This window comes from Channa argus, chromosome 2 (assembly GCF_033026475.1).
Source record: "Channa argus isolate prfri chromosome 2, Channa argus male v1.0, whole genome shotgun sequence".
NCBI classification, from domain to species: domain Eukaryota; kingdom Metazoa; phylum Chordata; class Actinopteri; order Anabantiformes; family Channidae; genus Channa; species Channa argus.
This window is the reverse complement of record NC_090198.1, coordinates 30,583,005-30,599,712: the sequence shown is the minus strand read 5'-3', so window position 1 is coordinate 30,599,712 and position 16,708 is coordinate 30,583,005. Positions and strand designations below refer to the sequence as shown.

Here is a 16,708-nt window from a genome sequence, read left to right as displayed (position 1 = left end):
CAGCTGCTGTAACACTACTTTAAAACCACTTGGGGGATTAAAACTCTAGTTTCTGTCTATAAATTATACTTTGTTTAGACTGAAATGTCATTTAAGCTTGAAACCATCTCTCAGCATCAGCTCAGTAGCAGTTGTGGTTTGTCATCTTCCCTGCATAATTCATATTTAAATAGAAACATAACCAACACAAAATAGGACCAAAAATATAGCAGAACACATTCATAACCACATTTGATTGAACCTGAAATTAGAACTGGAGAGTGACTTTTCTTAAAAACTGTGTGTATAAGTACAGATTATTGCTGTCAATTTATTGAGCGTATAAAGAGTGATGAAGGTTCACTGCATTAACACACAACTCAACACGAGAGCATGAGGAGTCGGGCACGTTCAAAACATGATGCAAAGCTCAAACAACCACATGGGAATAATCACTGGGATCAACGTGAAACAGGAACAAAAAAAAAAATAAATCGCACAAACACGCCAGTTATAAATGTTATAAAATCAATCAAATAAATGTGTAATAACATACGCAAAGTGTCCGTTCACACATATTCACAGGTTCAAACTGCATGATAGTACAACTAAACAAGCTTACATCACACATTCAAATGTTTCCCTGAATTTAGAAATCCGGTGCTTCTCTCTTTACAGGACGCGTCTGCATCACAGCTCCACTGTCTTTATGCACCAGCTGTCAATTAACTCACAGTTTTACTTTTAGAAATACTGTATATACACTAATGGCTACATTGGAATATTTAATGATGTCCTTTATTCATGTTTGACCTAAAGTGTGCAGAGAAATACCAGGAAATGTTTCTCTGAAGTGTTTTTGTTTAGTAATATAAACGTCTTTCATTTACAATTTATACATAAAATCAAAGACCGTGATGCAGAACGTCCACAAACCGGTAACAGTCACTAAATTTGTTAGAAATCTGATCACAAAGTTGTGCTGGTTTTCTCTGGAGCTTTCCTGGAGACTGTTCAGCTGCGTCTCACGTTTGAAAGACACACAGTTGAGCAACAACATTGGCTGAAAGCTCCAGAAAAAGCCAAGCAGATTTGGTTCAGAACAAACACAAAATGTCAGTGAAATATTTTAAAAAGAAAATTAGACACGTCTGCTGAAGGACAGACAGCTGGGAGACACTGCTTGTGAAATAGTCTGACAGAGACATGACGTAGTGGTATTCAGAGGACACGACCGTTGAGCCTGAATCCCACGTGTGTCAGGGAACCTGGATCTGCGGAAACAGCAGACACAGTGAGAGGGACAGGAAGGTCCTGTCCAAGCAGCCGAGGGACAGGAGGAGGCAGTGGTGACAACAGCAACATCAGGAAGAAGCAGAGTTTCGAGAAGTGTCAGAGAAACTGGAGAGGATGAGGAAAGCAAAGGCCAAAGTGTGGTGGTGGTAGAGGAGTCAGGGCTCCAGAAGCCCCCAGGAGTGCAGATGATAGCTTACAACGACCTTTCTCCACACACTGACATAGGAATAACTTTCTTCTTTTCAAATCCTGAATCCAAATCATCCTCACGCCTTCGGTCTTTTAACAAACCACCAGTTTGATGCCCTTAGTTCAGACATTTTAAGAATAAATTCACCCAAAGTACAAAAGCACTTTCTCACCACCTTCAGTGGCACCAGTCTAATCATCAAATGAGTTTAGCTCAGTTGGGGGCAGAAACCTGACTCATCTCTTATGACCTGAATCAATGGAAGCAGGAAAATGCAGTAGTAGTGGGGGGGGGGGGGGGCTAGTGCTGCCTGCAAAAGTTTAAAATGGTCTATTTCCAATGTGCTTGCCAAACATACAGTGACTCAAACAGCTGCTGCAGGTTAGGATGTGGGTGAGACGTGAGACCCCCTCAGTGGAACACACTTTAAATGAGGTCTACGGACTAAAACGTGTCTGCGGTCAGTTCATCCAGGCGTAGGCGAACAGGCCGTTCTGCTTCCACAGCTCACAGCGAGCGGCCGAATGGTTGTTCTCCACATTCAGGCTGTCGGACAGGAGAGCAATGGCTGCTGGGTACTCGGACCAGTTGCTCAGCATCTTGCCTGCAACACACACACAGAATACAGGTGGGCTTTAGTCCATGCTCCGATCTACTGGCATCAATTTGGAAAAAACGTGCCCTAGGTGCTCGTGTGAAGGTGCATCCAGAGAGTTCGGGTCAGTTTATTTACATGTGGCCAGTAGAAAGTTTGGATGGTTTGATGCATCCAATTCAATTCAACTTTATTTATAACCCAACGATTCCGCCTTGAGCAAGTCCTCACAAAGTAGCAACACTGCTCTGGTTATTTATAGAGACTGATAGGAATCTCTGACCTGTCTCCCCTTTTTCCTAACATGCAAACATCCAGTGTTCAACAGAAAATAAGACTGGGCCTCCTGAACCACAAGGGAGAAAACAAACTACTAACAACTGCAACCACAATCATTTACTAAAAGACTTAAAGAGCTAAAGGCTTAAACAGCACCTGATGCTCGTACGCGTTTCATTTGACAGAACTGGTCTAACACACTTTGACTCCATCATCTCGGTCCATTTCAAACATTTCCCCTGACTTTAGTTTATTAATCCAGATCAAGTCAATCAGTTAAACTGCTTTGATCAGTTATGATGTTGAAGCATTAAATGTGTGCAGCCTACAGCTGCAATGAGCTTGAAAATCTTTGTTTCTCCTCCTCGTTAATAGAGCACTGCATGTATCACAACAGAAAAATGCAGCATAATAACTGATTTTTAAACAAACTGCTACATTTAATATCAATGTTTTCTGGCTGCTGATAAATCCAAATGTGAAACCTTGATAGATGATCTGGGGCTCTGGTAACATCTGATGGGACTTTGGTTCATCTGCAACATTTGTCAAATACCAAATAAATGTACGTAGATTTAAACTGAGCTGATTCATCAGCACAACAAACTACAGTACTACTATCAAATTCCATTTGAGTTTTACTCGACTTCTTCTGCAGACTTGAGGCAAAGAAACGTTCACTTATCGAGAAATGACTCAGCTCGTTATTTCTCGATGGCTCTGTGCTGCAGACGTCCATCATTGTCCCATCTAAAGCACATGGGTGAAACAACACTACACTGGGCGGCTTCCCCCCCCCCCCCCCCCTTTTTTTAAAGCAGCTTTAGAGACCACCCTGGTTTGATTTTTATTTTTTTAACCCTCTGTAAGACTGAAGAGACAGAGACTCTATCTTACTTCAGAGGCTGAAAAAAAAAAATTAAAACTGTCATTCATAGCATCATGGGCAGCTTGTGAGACAAAGGACCCTTCTGACTAAAAGAGACAGAGTTATGAACAGTTTGAAAATATTTGTGGTCATTTTATGACTGGTGGCTTTAAAAGTGCTGTTTTACATTTAGCAGACACTTTCATCCAAAGCAAATCACGGACTTCCTTTAATCTTTAATGCACAACACCGCGGAACATGTCCCGCAAATCACCAAGTACTTCAAGTCCACCCGAATCCTACCAAATTCCAGACACAAACAGTCGTCAACATGAAATATCAGAAGGAATCATCTTCACCTGTTTTTGCAAAGTTGACAAAGTGGTGCGTGATGAGATCCTGGAAGCTCATGTCCTTTTTAGAAAGAGGTTTCCCCAGGACGAGCTCCAGTCCTCCAAAGAAAGCCACAGCATCCAGACAGTGGAAGGAGAAGCGGCTGGGGAACGGCAGCAGGTCAACCGTGGTGTTGACCGGTCCAGACGGTGTGTGCGTCACCACATAACGATACACAGGACTTTCCAGGGCGGCTGCACGCAGGGAGAGAATATTCAGACTTAGCTGGACAGTCAGTGTGAGGTCATCCACATAAATGAATCAACAGATTGATATATATATAGAGAGAGAAAGCACTTAACAACGTTGCTTGTCATTCACATGCCGATGGCCATACAAGATGCTCATCTGACCCACCGGGAGCAACTCTTACTTCAATACACGGTATCAGGGATTGAACCCCTGATCCTGTGGATTCGTGGATGGCTGCCTCACCAAGTGAGCGACAGCCGCCCCACAGTCGACCCCAAATTGACACTGTGCGTTTTGAAAAGTGGCAGAATTAGACTTAATATTTTTCCTGTTTCCTCCTCCAAAAAACCAAAACCCGAGTGTGTCTCTCAGCACTTTCTCACTTCCTTTTTCTACCTGTGGCCCTGAAGACGGAGATCTATCATTTCCTTTGTCTTGTTCTAAAACCACCGCTCACTGTGTTATTCAGGTTTTATTTTCAGTCAAACAGAAGTTGCAGTGGCTGGAGACTTTTTTCATTAACAGACTGATGCACGTTTGGAGCTGTGCTGAGTAACGGAAGAGCAAATGTGGGACACAACAAACTAATGAAATAAAAAAACATGAGGTAGTGCAACAGCGTGGCCTTAACGTAGGCCTTCAAAATTGCTGCAGATTGACTGTTATTCAGCAACAGCAAAAAATGTAAAAAATGTACCCAGAATGCCCTGCAGCTGAAAAACACCATTTCTTACATGGATTATTGCACCTATATGCTAACACAGCACCACACTGGCAGCTTCAACATGAAAAAATAAAGGAATGACACAATGACACATTCTCACTTTGTGCCAAATAGTAAATGATTTGCACTTATGCAGCACTTTTGCACCTTACTAGTACACAAAGTGCTTTGCCCTGGATACTGCTGTAGTACGCACCTTGTGCAAATAATCAAATTTTCAGTTTAACTCTAAATCGTGTTGTAAATGTGCAAAACTAAAGCCAATCAATATGCAATTGATCTGCCATCCTTGTTTAGTGAACAGTGCGGCTGCAGCGTGGGTTTACCTGCAGCCCTCTGCGCCAGGTCGTTGTTGGGACAGGTGACCCTGATGTCGGACACCATGGTGGTAAAGAGCCTCTCCGGACAGCGATCGCTGGTGGGACAGGGATCCGAGCTTTTATACAGTTCGAGTGCCTTTTTTGGGAGACTCTCGTTGAAGGACTTCAGTTTTTCTGAGGAAGAAGTGAAAAGTCACAGATATGCCTGCAGGCACATACATACAGTATATTTTATTACACAGTACGTTTAAAAACACAGGCAGATACTATCATCCACAGTATGAACGTTGGGCATTTTAACATTTGGTGCTACAGTGGTGGGTTCATTTCTACTTTGCTGTGGCTTTGATCCGTTTTAGGCTGCCAACAAAGACGTCGCTTATGTCCCCTTCTCTTCTTCAGTTTTTCTGTTTCTAGTTGAAAATCTCGTCTAGATGACGTCACGCAAAAGGTGTTTATGATTATTAGGAGTTCAGATGAGGTCTTCAGTAAGAGCTCTGGAAAAGCAGGGTCACCATGATTACAAAGTCCATAGCATTAGCGTCAAGATGGCATCATCTGAACCAAAGGTTCCTCCAAGCGATGTCAACTGGAGGCATTTTTCAGCGAGATATACTAATATATTGAAGTCAGATGAAAGTTGAATGGCTTGTACTACACTTACTACTCAAACTAGAAGCAAAAGAAGCAAGTTTAGTATCAGTGAAGGCATCTTTTAATGTGGAACACAGGACCTGTTACCTGTTACAAACCACCGGTAGTCGTCATAGCTCCACATGGAGATGTTTCTAGCCGGAGGACTACAGAGGAAAGACAGATGACAGAGTTTTATGACAGCAACAGCTGACACAGATGCACCTGAACCAGCTGAGTTCTCACCTGAAGTCAGCCTCCTGCTCTGTGGTCCCAACGAGGAACGGGACATCACTGTAGTCTCCTCCCTTCTTCTCCCACACCTCAAAAGGAGGAGCTTTCAGGACGAATCCGTCCACCACGGCCACCGGACCGAGGAAATGCCCCCTGGTAGGGAGGTCTGTAAGTTCATCTGCTGCCCAGGAGGGGTACTCCTGCCATGGGACAGCCTGGGGGATTCAAATGTACAAACTAGTGATGTAATCTACCACTTACACTCCCCTCCAAAAGTATTGGAACAGTGAGGCCAGCTTCTTTATTTTTGCTGTCGACTGAAGAAATTTGGGTTTGACATCAACAACGGACAGAGGCTGCGGTGAAAGCATCACAAAAGAAGAATGGAAATGTTTGTTGATGTCAATGAGTCACAGGCTCGACTCATAGTTGAGTAGAAAAAAATGTGTATTTATGTAAAGTAGTAAAGTAAATGTACTTACATTACTTGTAGTACAGTTTGAAATACGCTGCTGTATATTCTTTAACTTACCGTCAGATGTTAAAAAAACTAAAATAGTTCTATTTGTTACTACACCTCTAATCTGCTGAAAAGAAACGTAGACTTTATACTGTGTATTATAATGTGTATTCTCCAGTATTTCTCTCCTTTTAGTTCCAGGTTGCTACATAGCTGCAGCTAATGTTAAAAAATGTAATAACTGCATCAGTAAGTGCACATCAGGATTAATCAGGATGAAGATAATGTTGTGAAAAAAGAAGCACAGCATCTTTTTAGAAAGATTTAAGTGTCTCACATTAATTTCCCAAAACATACATAATGGCCAATATTTGTGCATTTGCAGGACAATTTCCAACCTTTAAAATTAGGAATTACCAGTTAAGAAAGTAAACGATAAAATAAATTTCACTCAAATTCATGGACAGAATTCTAGGAACAAATGGAGTCGAAATTGTCTGACTGACATCTTGCAAATACCATTTGAATACAAACAAAAGGAAAAAGTAAAATGTGCAGCTGAAACAATTTACTGTGACATTTTAAAAAGGTAGAAACAGTAATAGTGTGATGAGCACTTATAAAAAAGTCATCTTTTTACTGGCATTTCCGTTTCTAATATACATTATTCATATTTCATCCTGAGTGGAAGCTCCTCTTTTAAAGTGACTGCTTTTCCTTCTCAGCAGAGGATCTTTTATTTAATAAATCTTAATGGCTTCAGGGTGAATGTGTGGAGAACTGGGCTTTAATCCTGGCTGCAGGTTTCACAGTAAAAGCTGCTAAGTCTTAAAAATCTTTCCATTATGTGCAGTGTTGGATTTCTTCATTAACTTTCACATTAAAATGTTCAGGTGTTCTGATACCTGGATGTGACATTATAGTCCACCGTAACTAAAGAGCAATATTAAAGTGTATCAGGACGTGTGCTAATATCAGAAAGATGAGCAGTCGGATACTTTATGTCTTCACTTATTAAAGTTACGGCTACACGTGCTAAGACCAAACTCCAGGTAAGTTGAGACAAAGCTGAGACATGGTCCGTCTCCTACCTGCAGGATCTTTTTGAAAGACAGATTCCTCAGGCAGGTCAGATCTCTGCAGCCCGTCTTATTCAGGAACACCAGGTTGTCCGACTCGGCTTGTTTCAGCGTCGCATTGTAGACGTACGAGCCGCTCATGTCCACTGCCGCGTGGAAAAGACCCTTCGCCAGCGGGGACACCATCAGGGTCCAGACTGAGGTGCCACCTTCACAGGACCACACAGCAGAAACATCAATACTGGAGTGGGGGTCAGAGGTGCAGCTAAGGACACTCGCATTAATGAGCCTTTATCAAAAACTCAAATGAATTCTCTAATTAACAGCATCACCACAGCAAAAAGCTTCTGGGGGTGAAACCTGTGAAATACGTATAAGTTACAAGTCAAAATTTTAAAAGGTATTTAAAAAAAAAAAAAAAAAAGTATAATATTAATTAATGATATTTACAATTATTAAAAAATTAAACTGTTAATGACGTCAAATCTAACATCAAAATTATGAATTAAAGTCAATATTGTGAGTTTAAGTCAGAATTTAAAAATTAGTGCAAATTATGCGATGAAGTCATAAATATTAATAAAAAAAATCTAAATTACAAAACAAAATGTGAGAATGTCAACATTTTTTAAATAAAAGTAAAAAGTCAGACTTTGCATTTCTCTTTTTTTAATCACTTACTTCCTACTAATGTATTTTTAATTAGAACAGTGACGGTTTTACTTTGGCTTTGCTCTGAGTCTGCAGCACACGATGTGTCACCACTTGTCTCGTTTTGTGGTTCGACTCCACGTGTGTCTCAGCTCCACGCAGAGGCACATTTCACAGATACTTGATTTCCCGGTTTTCATACCTGAGCTCTGTCCAAATATGGTGACTTTCCCAGGGTCTCCTCCAAACACGTGGATGTTCATTTGAACCCACTTCAGAGCTGCAATCTGGTCCATGAAGCCATAGTTGCCTACAGAGGAGTGGGAAGGGGGGTGGGGGGGGGGGGGGATCAATTAGAAACTGGAACCTGCTTTCATGTGGCCTTGTTTCCAGTGTCCCATTTTCTCCGTCACACACAAACACACACACACGGCAGCCGCAGTGTTCTCGCACTAAATTTGACTCTTTAGAAGCTGAGGGAGCGAGGAACTGGGGCGTGGAATCAGGAGGATTCAAAATTAGAAACGTGAGCGTGTCTCCGGGAAGACTAGGAGGATTGTGCCATCACGCCATCATCATCATCATCATCATCATCATCATCATCATCATCATGTCACGCGAGGCCCCATCTCATTCATCGGGTCATTTCACATAAAGGCTATTTTCTGGATTATGTAAGTGAAATCACCAGCCTGACTCACAACAGGATAATGTGTGAATAAACAGACACAGAAATTAGCTTCATGTTTCCAGATCACATTAACGCTCATCAAGGTTCAGGGTTCAGTCGGACGGGGACAACAATGTCAACACCATCAATATTTCAAGGGCCTGCTTCAGCGCTAAACTGGCCTTTTCTAACTCCTTTAACAGTGGGTCAAAACTCTCTGCAGCTGCATCTAATTTGTGGTTTTAAATGAGCCTTAAAAAAGCTGCATTCTATTGTTTGCTATTTCAGTTCATTTCTACAGCTGCAGATGCAGATTCAGATGTGGTGACACCGAGCGATCACTTGGCCTGATCCCTCGCTCCAATGATCCCTCATGTGCTAATAAAAATGTTTGCAGTCTGTACATCACTTTGGTACAGAGTGAAATATCTGAAGCTACAGGATGAATCTGGGATTTTTCATGTAGTAGGTCAAACTTTTCACTTAGGCACTGAAATTCATTACAATTTACAAAGTGTGTCCCCACAGTCGTGCAAACCTCAGAATGACCCCTTCATTTTAATACCAATCCCATGCTTGGTTTATGACGTAACACCTGCAAGACTAACAACCTGCACATCATCTTGCACTTCTCACACATTAAAGTCACGTTTCCATGGTGACCTCTATAAAAGCTCTTTAAAATCCAATCAAGTTTACTCATTCATTTAACAAAGAAAAAACAAAAAAAACAGCCATGAGCTCCTAATCACATGACCACGTACACTAGATCAATGGTAGATGAAGACCTCTACTCTTCCGTTGACTCGGCAGAGGTGTGTGTCCCCTCACCTCTTTTGTTTGTCTCACTGAGCGTAGACATACAATTACGTTTGCAGATGATTCAGTGATCTTCGCCCAGTGGTGGAGGATTTTAGTGAATGATGCGTTCATTTTTAAACATGAATGTATCAAACACTTTAGAAATGACCACTGACTTTCAGAAGAAACCTTCACCTGCTTCTCTTGTTTACATCTATGGTCCCGTAGTTGTGGTTCACCAACATATGTATGTTTAAAGTTGATACTACTGTTCTGAAAATGTTTTTTCAGTCAGTTTTAACATTTTCTGAAAAACAAAAAAAAAGGTTGGAGAACTGCGTGAGGTTGTGCAGTAAAATTGCTGCCACTAACCTTGATGAACTCGATGTTAGTCGATACGAAAGCACAGGAAAAAGCTCAGAATCCTTTTTCTGTACTATCGGACGCACTAACGACTGCTACTGTATCTCTGTGATACTGAGGAAAGCAGATATATCTCAGTCGAGGTCTGAAACATTTAAACTCCTGCACCTTTTATCTACTGTACATGATCTGGTATATAAAAGATCTGACCTTGGTATGATGATAATGATGATGTAGTTCATAATTATGAGATAATGTCTCGAATATTTTATGTGTGAATGCAAACCTGAAAGTTTGCACAGTCGATACACTCGATTGTATGTGCTGATAGACACTATTCACTGGAGAGTTTCAAAGAATGGAAAAAGTTTGAAGTTGAAAATTGCCCAATGACAAGAATATCGAAACTCTGCTGCACTGGCTGCAGTGTAACCTTAAGTATTTCAACAAGCATTAAAACCAGACTCACTTGAGAACATCCTGACGTGCTGTGTGTATTTCCGTGGGATCAGACTGACCTGACGTGTTTTTTGGAGAACCCTCTCTCAGCACCTCCAGTGCCAGGAAGCCAAACGCGTTGAGTCTGTAGTTGAAGCTGACATAAACCACTCCTGTGTTGGCCGCTAGCTTCTCCGTAGGGGAGTAGCCTGGCTCTCCTCCACTGAGCATGTGCAGGAACCCTCCGTGGATCCAGACCATGACGGGCAGCTTGGCGGCCGGCTGCAGCGTGGGCGTCCACACGTTGATGAACAGGCAGTCCTCCTGGCCCATCACCTTCCCTTTGCTCGACAAGGGACGCACCTGGGGGCACATGCTGCGGAAGCGTCCCGCATCGGTCACGCCGCTCCTGCACAGTGGTTCGGCCGGAGGAGCCCAACGCAGGTGACCAACAGGCGGAGCAGCGTAGGGTATGCCTTTAAAGGAGTAGGCTCCATTTAGCTGTAACGAAGGATTCAACAATGACATTAAATATGTGTTTCCAAAAAAGGTGGGACGCTGTGTTAAATGTAAATCACATAAAAACAAGTAGATTATTTTTTATTTGATGCCAGCAGCATGTTTCTAAGACGTTGGGTCGGGGTCACAATGGACTGGATTCGTGCTCTAAAGCTAAAGAAAATACCTGGAGGTTAATTGGCAACAGGTCAGTATCATCACTGGGTACAAAAAGAGTGAAGGATGGGACCAGGTTCCCGAGTCTTAAGACCTACGTGAGCAAATACCTCAGCACCTATAGAAAAACATTTCTCCGCATTAAACTGCAAAAATGATGGGGATTAAATTATCTGGGGTTCATAATAAGAATCTGGAGATACTGTATTAAAAACAGACACGATTCTGCAGTGGAAATAACAGCGTGGTCTCAGCAACATCTCTGAAAACCTTTATCAGAGAACACTCAGCATCCATAAATGTTAAGATCCATCCAAAGAGCCACCTACATATAAACAAGACGCAGAAACATCACCACCTCCTCTGAGCTCATTCAAAACTTAGCTGTGGTCTGAGGAGTCAAAATCTGTAATTCTGTCATGGACACTGTGTCCTCCATGATCATGAGGAGAGGGACCATTGGACTTTAAAAGCAACGGTGACTTTATTTGGGGGGGTTGTTAACACACAGCATGGGTGACCTGCACATCTGTGAAGGTTGTGGAACAACATCTGCTTCCATGCAGACAACATCTCTGTTGGGGAAGCAAACCAGTCAGAGCTGGAGAGATTTTACTTTGTTTTTAATATCAAGCAGTTTGAGCTTTAAACACAGCTGAAACTAGAGTTTTGTTTTTATAGACAGATTTATATTTTATATTTTGTACTGCTTGTCATTGTCACTTTTATTTGATTTAATTTTTTTTTGAATGTATGTTTTATGTAATGTTTGGTTTACAGGTTGCAGCAGTGACTTTTTGTCACTTCCTGTCTTTTAACCTGAGCCATGGTTATTGTTTCCAGGCCTCAGTAGGCTGCAGGTTTTCCTGCTGACAGAGGAAAAGGTTCAGCTCTGTTAACTGTAAAGAGGGAAACAGACTGCGAAGATACTAAACAAACTGAAGCAGCTAAATGGAATTTAGCCTTTATTCATTTTATTGAGGGCAAAACAAACAGCTGCAAGTTGCTGTATAATGCTGCATGTGGACACTCGAGAGTATTGAAGGTTCAGTCAGTGCCAAATATCATAAAAGTCTCCTCACACATAAAAACATTCAAATGTTAAGGTGCAAAACTGCATATCACTTTGTTCCAGCTGTGGCTAAAAATGTCTGCAGTGAAGTTTGACATCTGTCCTTAAAAGGAAACAAAAAACCGATGGGACCAACACTCACAGTTTAGCAGAACTAAATATTTGGCACATTATTTTTTGTACACGCTTGCACTTTGTGTTAGTGTTTCTGCATTAGCCAGATTTATGAGGTCACGTTAGGGGAAGAGAAACCCCGAGAAAGACAACATAAAAAATACGGAAGTAAATGTGAAGACTTTTGGTTTTGATTGACATTCGTGGTTTATGTACAGAGAGAAAAAAAAAGTATTTTAGTTTTAAAGACAAAAGGGTGTAAAAGTCACCAAAGCTGCTTGTACTGTAAGAAAACTGCAACAACATGAACGTAAAGACACTTTATGCCCCAAAACAGATATTTCTAGTTGGTCTCGAATGGATAAAGATGCTGACGATGTCTCACTCTTGGCGGCTTGTGCTGATTCTCAGCAGTTCTGCCGCCACCAGCATCAACGGTTCCTGTTGACATGCGGCTGCTGTTCATCACCAAAAGGAAAATATATTTTAAAAAATGTATTTACTGGCATTTGCTGCTGCTGCGTAATGTTGTGGTAATGGGAGTAATACACACGGCACCGTGTTAGGAAGACCACAGGCTTCAGGTAATGTTTCAACATAAAACCTCTGATCTGATGCACATGCAAGATGTGGAACACGCAGAAAGAAACCAAAACAAAACCACAATCCCATCCGATAAGGGTCTGGACTCACGTGTCTTCCCCTGTATTCCCCGCAGCCGATGGACACCTGGGCGAGGCCCGGAGGCAGCGTCTGGGCTACATAGGCCAGGTAAGAGGCGAGGGCGAGCAGGGAGAGCACGCCGAGGCAGATGAAGAAGATGCAGCGCCTGGAGAGCACCAGGAAGGGGCTGATGTAGTTCCTGTGACGGACGTACTGCACCTCCTCCTCTTCCTCCTCCTGCACCAGGTAGCGGTACTCGTTCCTGTCCGGGACCTCGAAGGCGTCCTCATTCATCTTCGCTCTGGGACAGAAAACAACAGAACCCACACAGTTCACTTCAGATCAGAAATACAAAATAAAAGCTCCATGCGGGTTGTGTAGGGGCAGAAAGCAGAAGCAGACTAAAGTTTAACTCCCCGATGTGCCCGGTGCACGTCAAAGCCCTCAGATCTGCTCAGCATCAAAGTCACATGCTTTTGTCAGTTATCACTCACAACATCGCTCTTTTTTTTTCCTAGACAGTTCAGGGTCACCAATTATTAAAGACGGACGAACGTACACACATTTCAGCGCTGCCTGGCTCATTTCACAATCATACACACAGTTACAGAACTAATCAACACATACAGTAAAAGTTTGGATTATGCAAGTGAACGACCTCTAACCAGCACGAAAACCTCCAGTGAAACTGGACAAAGCATCGTGATCCAGGTCTCCTACAGGATCACGTCAGGCTGGCTGGAAAAGTAAATTTGCCCAGACCTGGACCCAGGGGAGGTGTGGACGGAGCTCAGAGAATAAGTTCTGTGAGGAGGCCTTGAGCAGGTCTTATCCACAGCTACAGGAAGCTGCTTCAAGGAGCTTCCACCAAGGGTTCACTTACTTTCCCCAGCAGTACAATGGTGTCTGACTGTGACCTCAGACCTCATTGACATGTCAGCATTTTTAAGTCTTTATTCTGTTTGTGCTTCATTCAGCCTGAGCACAGTAGAAAACCAGTCGTGGGGCCTCAGATGTGGGGGGAGAATGTTCTTTAGGTTTGTAAGAACCTCTGAACACGCCCATTAACGCAGACCGTTAAAAACCTGTGAAACCAGCTTGTTGGAGCTGAAACTCCTCCCAGCATCGCACCGTGGAAATTAACCACTTTCAGCAGGTGAATCTACGTCTTTCTTTAGTCGAACATTAAATCTAAACCTGGAAGTGAATAAGTGAAGGAGACGAAACCAGCCTGTGTCAGTTCATGTTTTCTGGCCTCAATCACTGATTTCCTGTCGCGTCCTTTTCCTTTCCACAAAAACTTCCTCTGGATCCGCAGACTCTTCTCTGGCAGCTCCGCAACGCGGCGCCTTCAGAAATGTGCAGGACTAACGCAAAAACCACACGGTTCCATGACTTACCATGACCAGAACCGAGTCCACAGAGAGCACAGCACGGGCAAGTCCACAAAACAAAAGTTGACGCATTTAGTTCCCCACCTGACGGAGCGCGCATGTCCCCTCTTCTCTTTTTTAACATTTAAAGACACAGTGCGGAGCGGGACGCGGGGTCTGTTTAGGCTTCGGGGGGCATGGAGACACCGGAACTGTCAGAAAGACTAAACAACTAATATGAGCCCGAAAAAGAGCCAACAGCGCTGTTAAGAGATGCAAAATGACTAAAAGCAACATAGCACCACAATAAAAGACCCGGAAAACGACTAAAGGCAACAACAGCAACAACAACAACAACAACAACAACAACAACGTAAAGGAGATTGAAAATGACTGAAAATAAAATTAATTGAAACTTAAAATTAATTTTAAAAAAAGGACAAACCCACTATAAAGAGATAAAATGACCCAAAAGAGTCACAAAACCACGATTAAAAATGCTAAAAGGAAGAAAAAAGTTACTGTAAAGAGACAAAACCTGTGAACTAAAAAGCAGCACAAAACCACAGTGATGAGATGGCAGATTACTAAGATATTAAATAGAATAAACGCACTTTTAAGACATGCAAACAGGCTTAAACGCACACATACACAATAAAAACACTTGATCCCAAACTAACGCTGACCTAACGTGACCATCACGCGACCTTTGGCTGAAGCTGTGCTGCTTGTCGTGGATCAGCTTCTTTCCCAACAGCTTGAGGTGGTTTCACACCTCATTTATCCAGAGAGCAGAAAAAGCCTCACCTGGCTCATTGCTCAATTATCCACCTTCAGTCTGTTGTTTACCACAGTCGATGAACAGCATCAGTAATGAGCAAAGAGACCTGCAGAGCGCTTCTGCCACCACCACGTTACAGAAACCACATTAGTAAAATCCATACAGGTCGATCTAGAGGGCGGCCCCGCGTGGTCGCAGCGCAACGTTTTCACTAATTGTTTGATTGGAGCCATCGACCGAGGGGCCTGCGGGGCCCAGTTTCTGCCCCGTCAGCCATTTTCCTCATCGACCTGCATCGAACCTGAGAGACGCAGAGACGTCTGTAAATACGGGAAGCACAGGCAGCAGGTGAACACTTCAGCGCGAGTTTAACCAGTGACACTGAGGCAGTAATCAGGTTATTTGTTGGATCAGGGCAGAAAAGACAGGAAGTGATCTCTGTGCCAATGTGTGTTTAGGGCTCTTTTGACTTCAGAGGCCTGAACTGGTGCAACATTTTAATTAAACAGAATTTCGTCCTAATGGTCCTCAAGCTCATGGTGTGAGTATTTGAAATCAGCTGTCAACTGTCTGACAAGACTGAACAGCCAACATAAGGCAAAAAAAATGATGAAAACAACGCTTCAAGGTGATGATTCAGAAGATTCACAATGACTGAAAAGGCTCAGAAAGGTGATAATTCTACTCTCTGTTTATTACTGAGGTAAAAGTGGAGGTGGAGTCATATTGGAGTGCATTACATTAACGGGTGGTTCTAATGTTTTGGCCACATTTAAAATTGTCACTCATCATATTATGATGAGTTGTTTTTAAAACTAAATGTTTTCTAGATAAATGGTTTTCTGGGCAGCACCAATGACAAAAATCCCATTTTGGCAGAACGACACTCACACACAGCCAGACTCGGCAGAAACGCTAACGCCTCCAGAAGGAAGGTTGAATCCCTGTCACCAGTGAAAACTGTGTCTTTGAAGGCGCTAAGACGGCTCGTACGTGTGGACAGTGTCCACAGCGTGTTCAGAAATGTCATGCACGCAGGTTCAGACCAAGCGGATTCAGTCGAAGCATTAAAAGGTGAGTTTTATTTCCTAGGTTGCTTGGCTGTAGCATAATGAACCAATCCCTCCGCGCTCGCGCCAACTGGTTCATTATGCTACAGCCAGAGAGCTGCGCAACATAGTCATAGAATCTGGGGTTACAATACATAACCATCGTTCTTAACCAGGTTGCTGCTAATTTAGTGTTAAAGCAAGTTTAGCTTTGAGATTTATTGATACAAGTCCTGACTGTGTGAAGAACTGAAAAGCAATAGAAACCCTGCAGTGGTGTGTGGGTGGTAACTGAACTTCCTCATCACCAGGGTCCCACACGGCTCAGGTCTTGGTCTTCTTTTCTCCATCTGCTCCACTTCCCCACTTCACTGCTATGCTGAGGACACACAGGTCTTTGTGTCCTTTTTCACCCGATGACTCCAGTGTCTCATCACACATTTCTGCCTGTCTCTCTGACGTCCCTGCTTGGAGGAGGAAAGGAAATCTGCAAGTTAGACGTCCTAGTCGCCCCACATCAGTATCAAGTTAGTATTTTCATGGATTGTCCCCACAAAACCAACTGATCAATATTTATCGATTTATAAATAAGCTGGATACTTCATTTTTTCATTATGTAATTCAGTTGTAAACAATAAGAAAATCTGAAGTTATTCGGATAATTGGTTGACTATTTCAGTCATTTTCCAAACACAACAAATATATCTGTGCTTGAGATTTTTTCTCAGTTTTTACATGATGGCAAACTGAACATATTCGCTTCTGAGTTAATGGGATTTTATATCATTTTCTCAAATAATTGGTAGATTCGTCTGT

At 42.5% G+C, this 16,708-nt stretch overlaps 1 protein-coding gene across 3 annotated transcripts; it reads right to left on the bottom strand.

The window, feature by feature from the left end:
- Positions 1-282: 282 nt before the first annotated feature.
- Positions 283-14,251, bottom strand: si:ch211-71n6.4 (para-nitrobenzyl esterase). Of its 3 annotated transcripts, none has more exons than XM_067491628.1 (10): positions 14,090-14,251; positions 12,720-12,990; positions 10,246-10,666; positions 8,096-8,203; positions 7,255-7,451; positions 5,716-5,918; positions 5,578-5,636; positions 4,843-5,010; positions 3,567-3,794; positions 283-2,069 (listed from the first exon to the last, which is right to left on the bottom strand). In XM_067491628.1, exons 2-10 carry the CDS (start codon positions 12,981-12,983, stop codon positions 1,927-1,929), a joined length of 1,791 nt encoding a protein of 596 aa, XP_067347729.1. In that variant the 5' UTR covers positions 12,984-12,990; positions 14,090-14,251; the 3' UTR covers positions 283-1,926. The 3 variants fall into 3 exon arrangements, with proteins under 3 accessions (XP_067347729.1, XP_067347748.1, XP_067347738.1); XM_067491647.1 differs by lacking the exon at positions 14,090-14,251 and adding an exon at positions 13,921-13,942; XM_067491637.1 differs by lacking the exon at positions 14,090-14,251 and adding an exon at positions 13,348-13,502.
- Between the last annotated feature and the right edge of the window lie 2,457 nt (positions 14,252-16,708).

Coding starts and splice junctions, on each gene's coding strand:
- si:ch211-71n6.4 (XM_067491628.1), bottom strand. CDS start 12,983: ATGAATGAGGACGCCTTCGAGGTCCCGGACAGGAACGAGTACCGCTAC. Junction 8,204..10,245: donor TTCTCCAAAAAACACGTCAG/GTCAGTCTGATC, acceptor ACTCCTCTGTAG/GCAACTATGGCTTCATGGAC. Junction 5,919..7,254: donor CTTTCAAAAAGATCCTGCAG/GTAGGAGACGGA, acceptor TGAATCCCCCAG/GCTGTCCCATGGCAGGAGTA.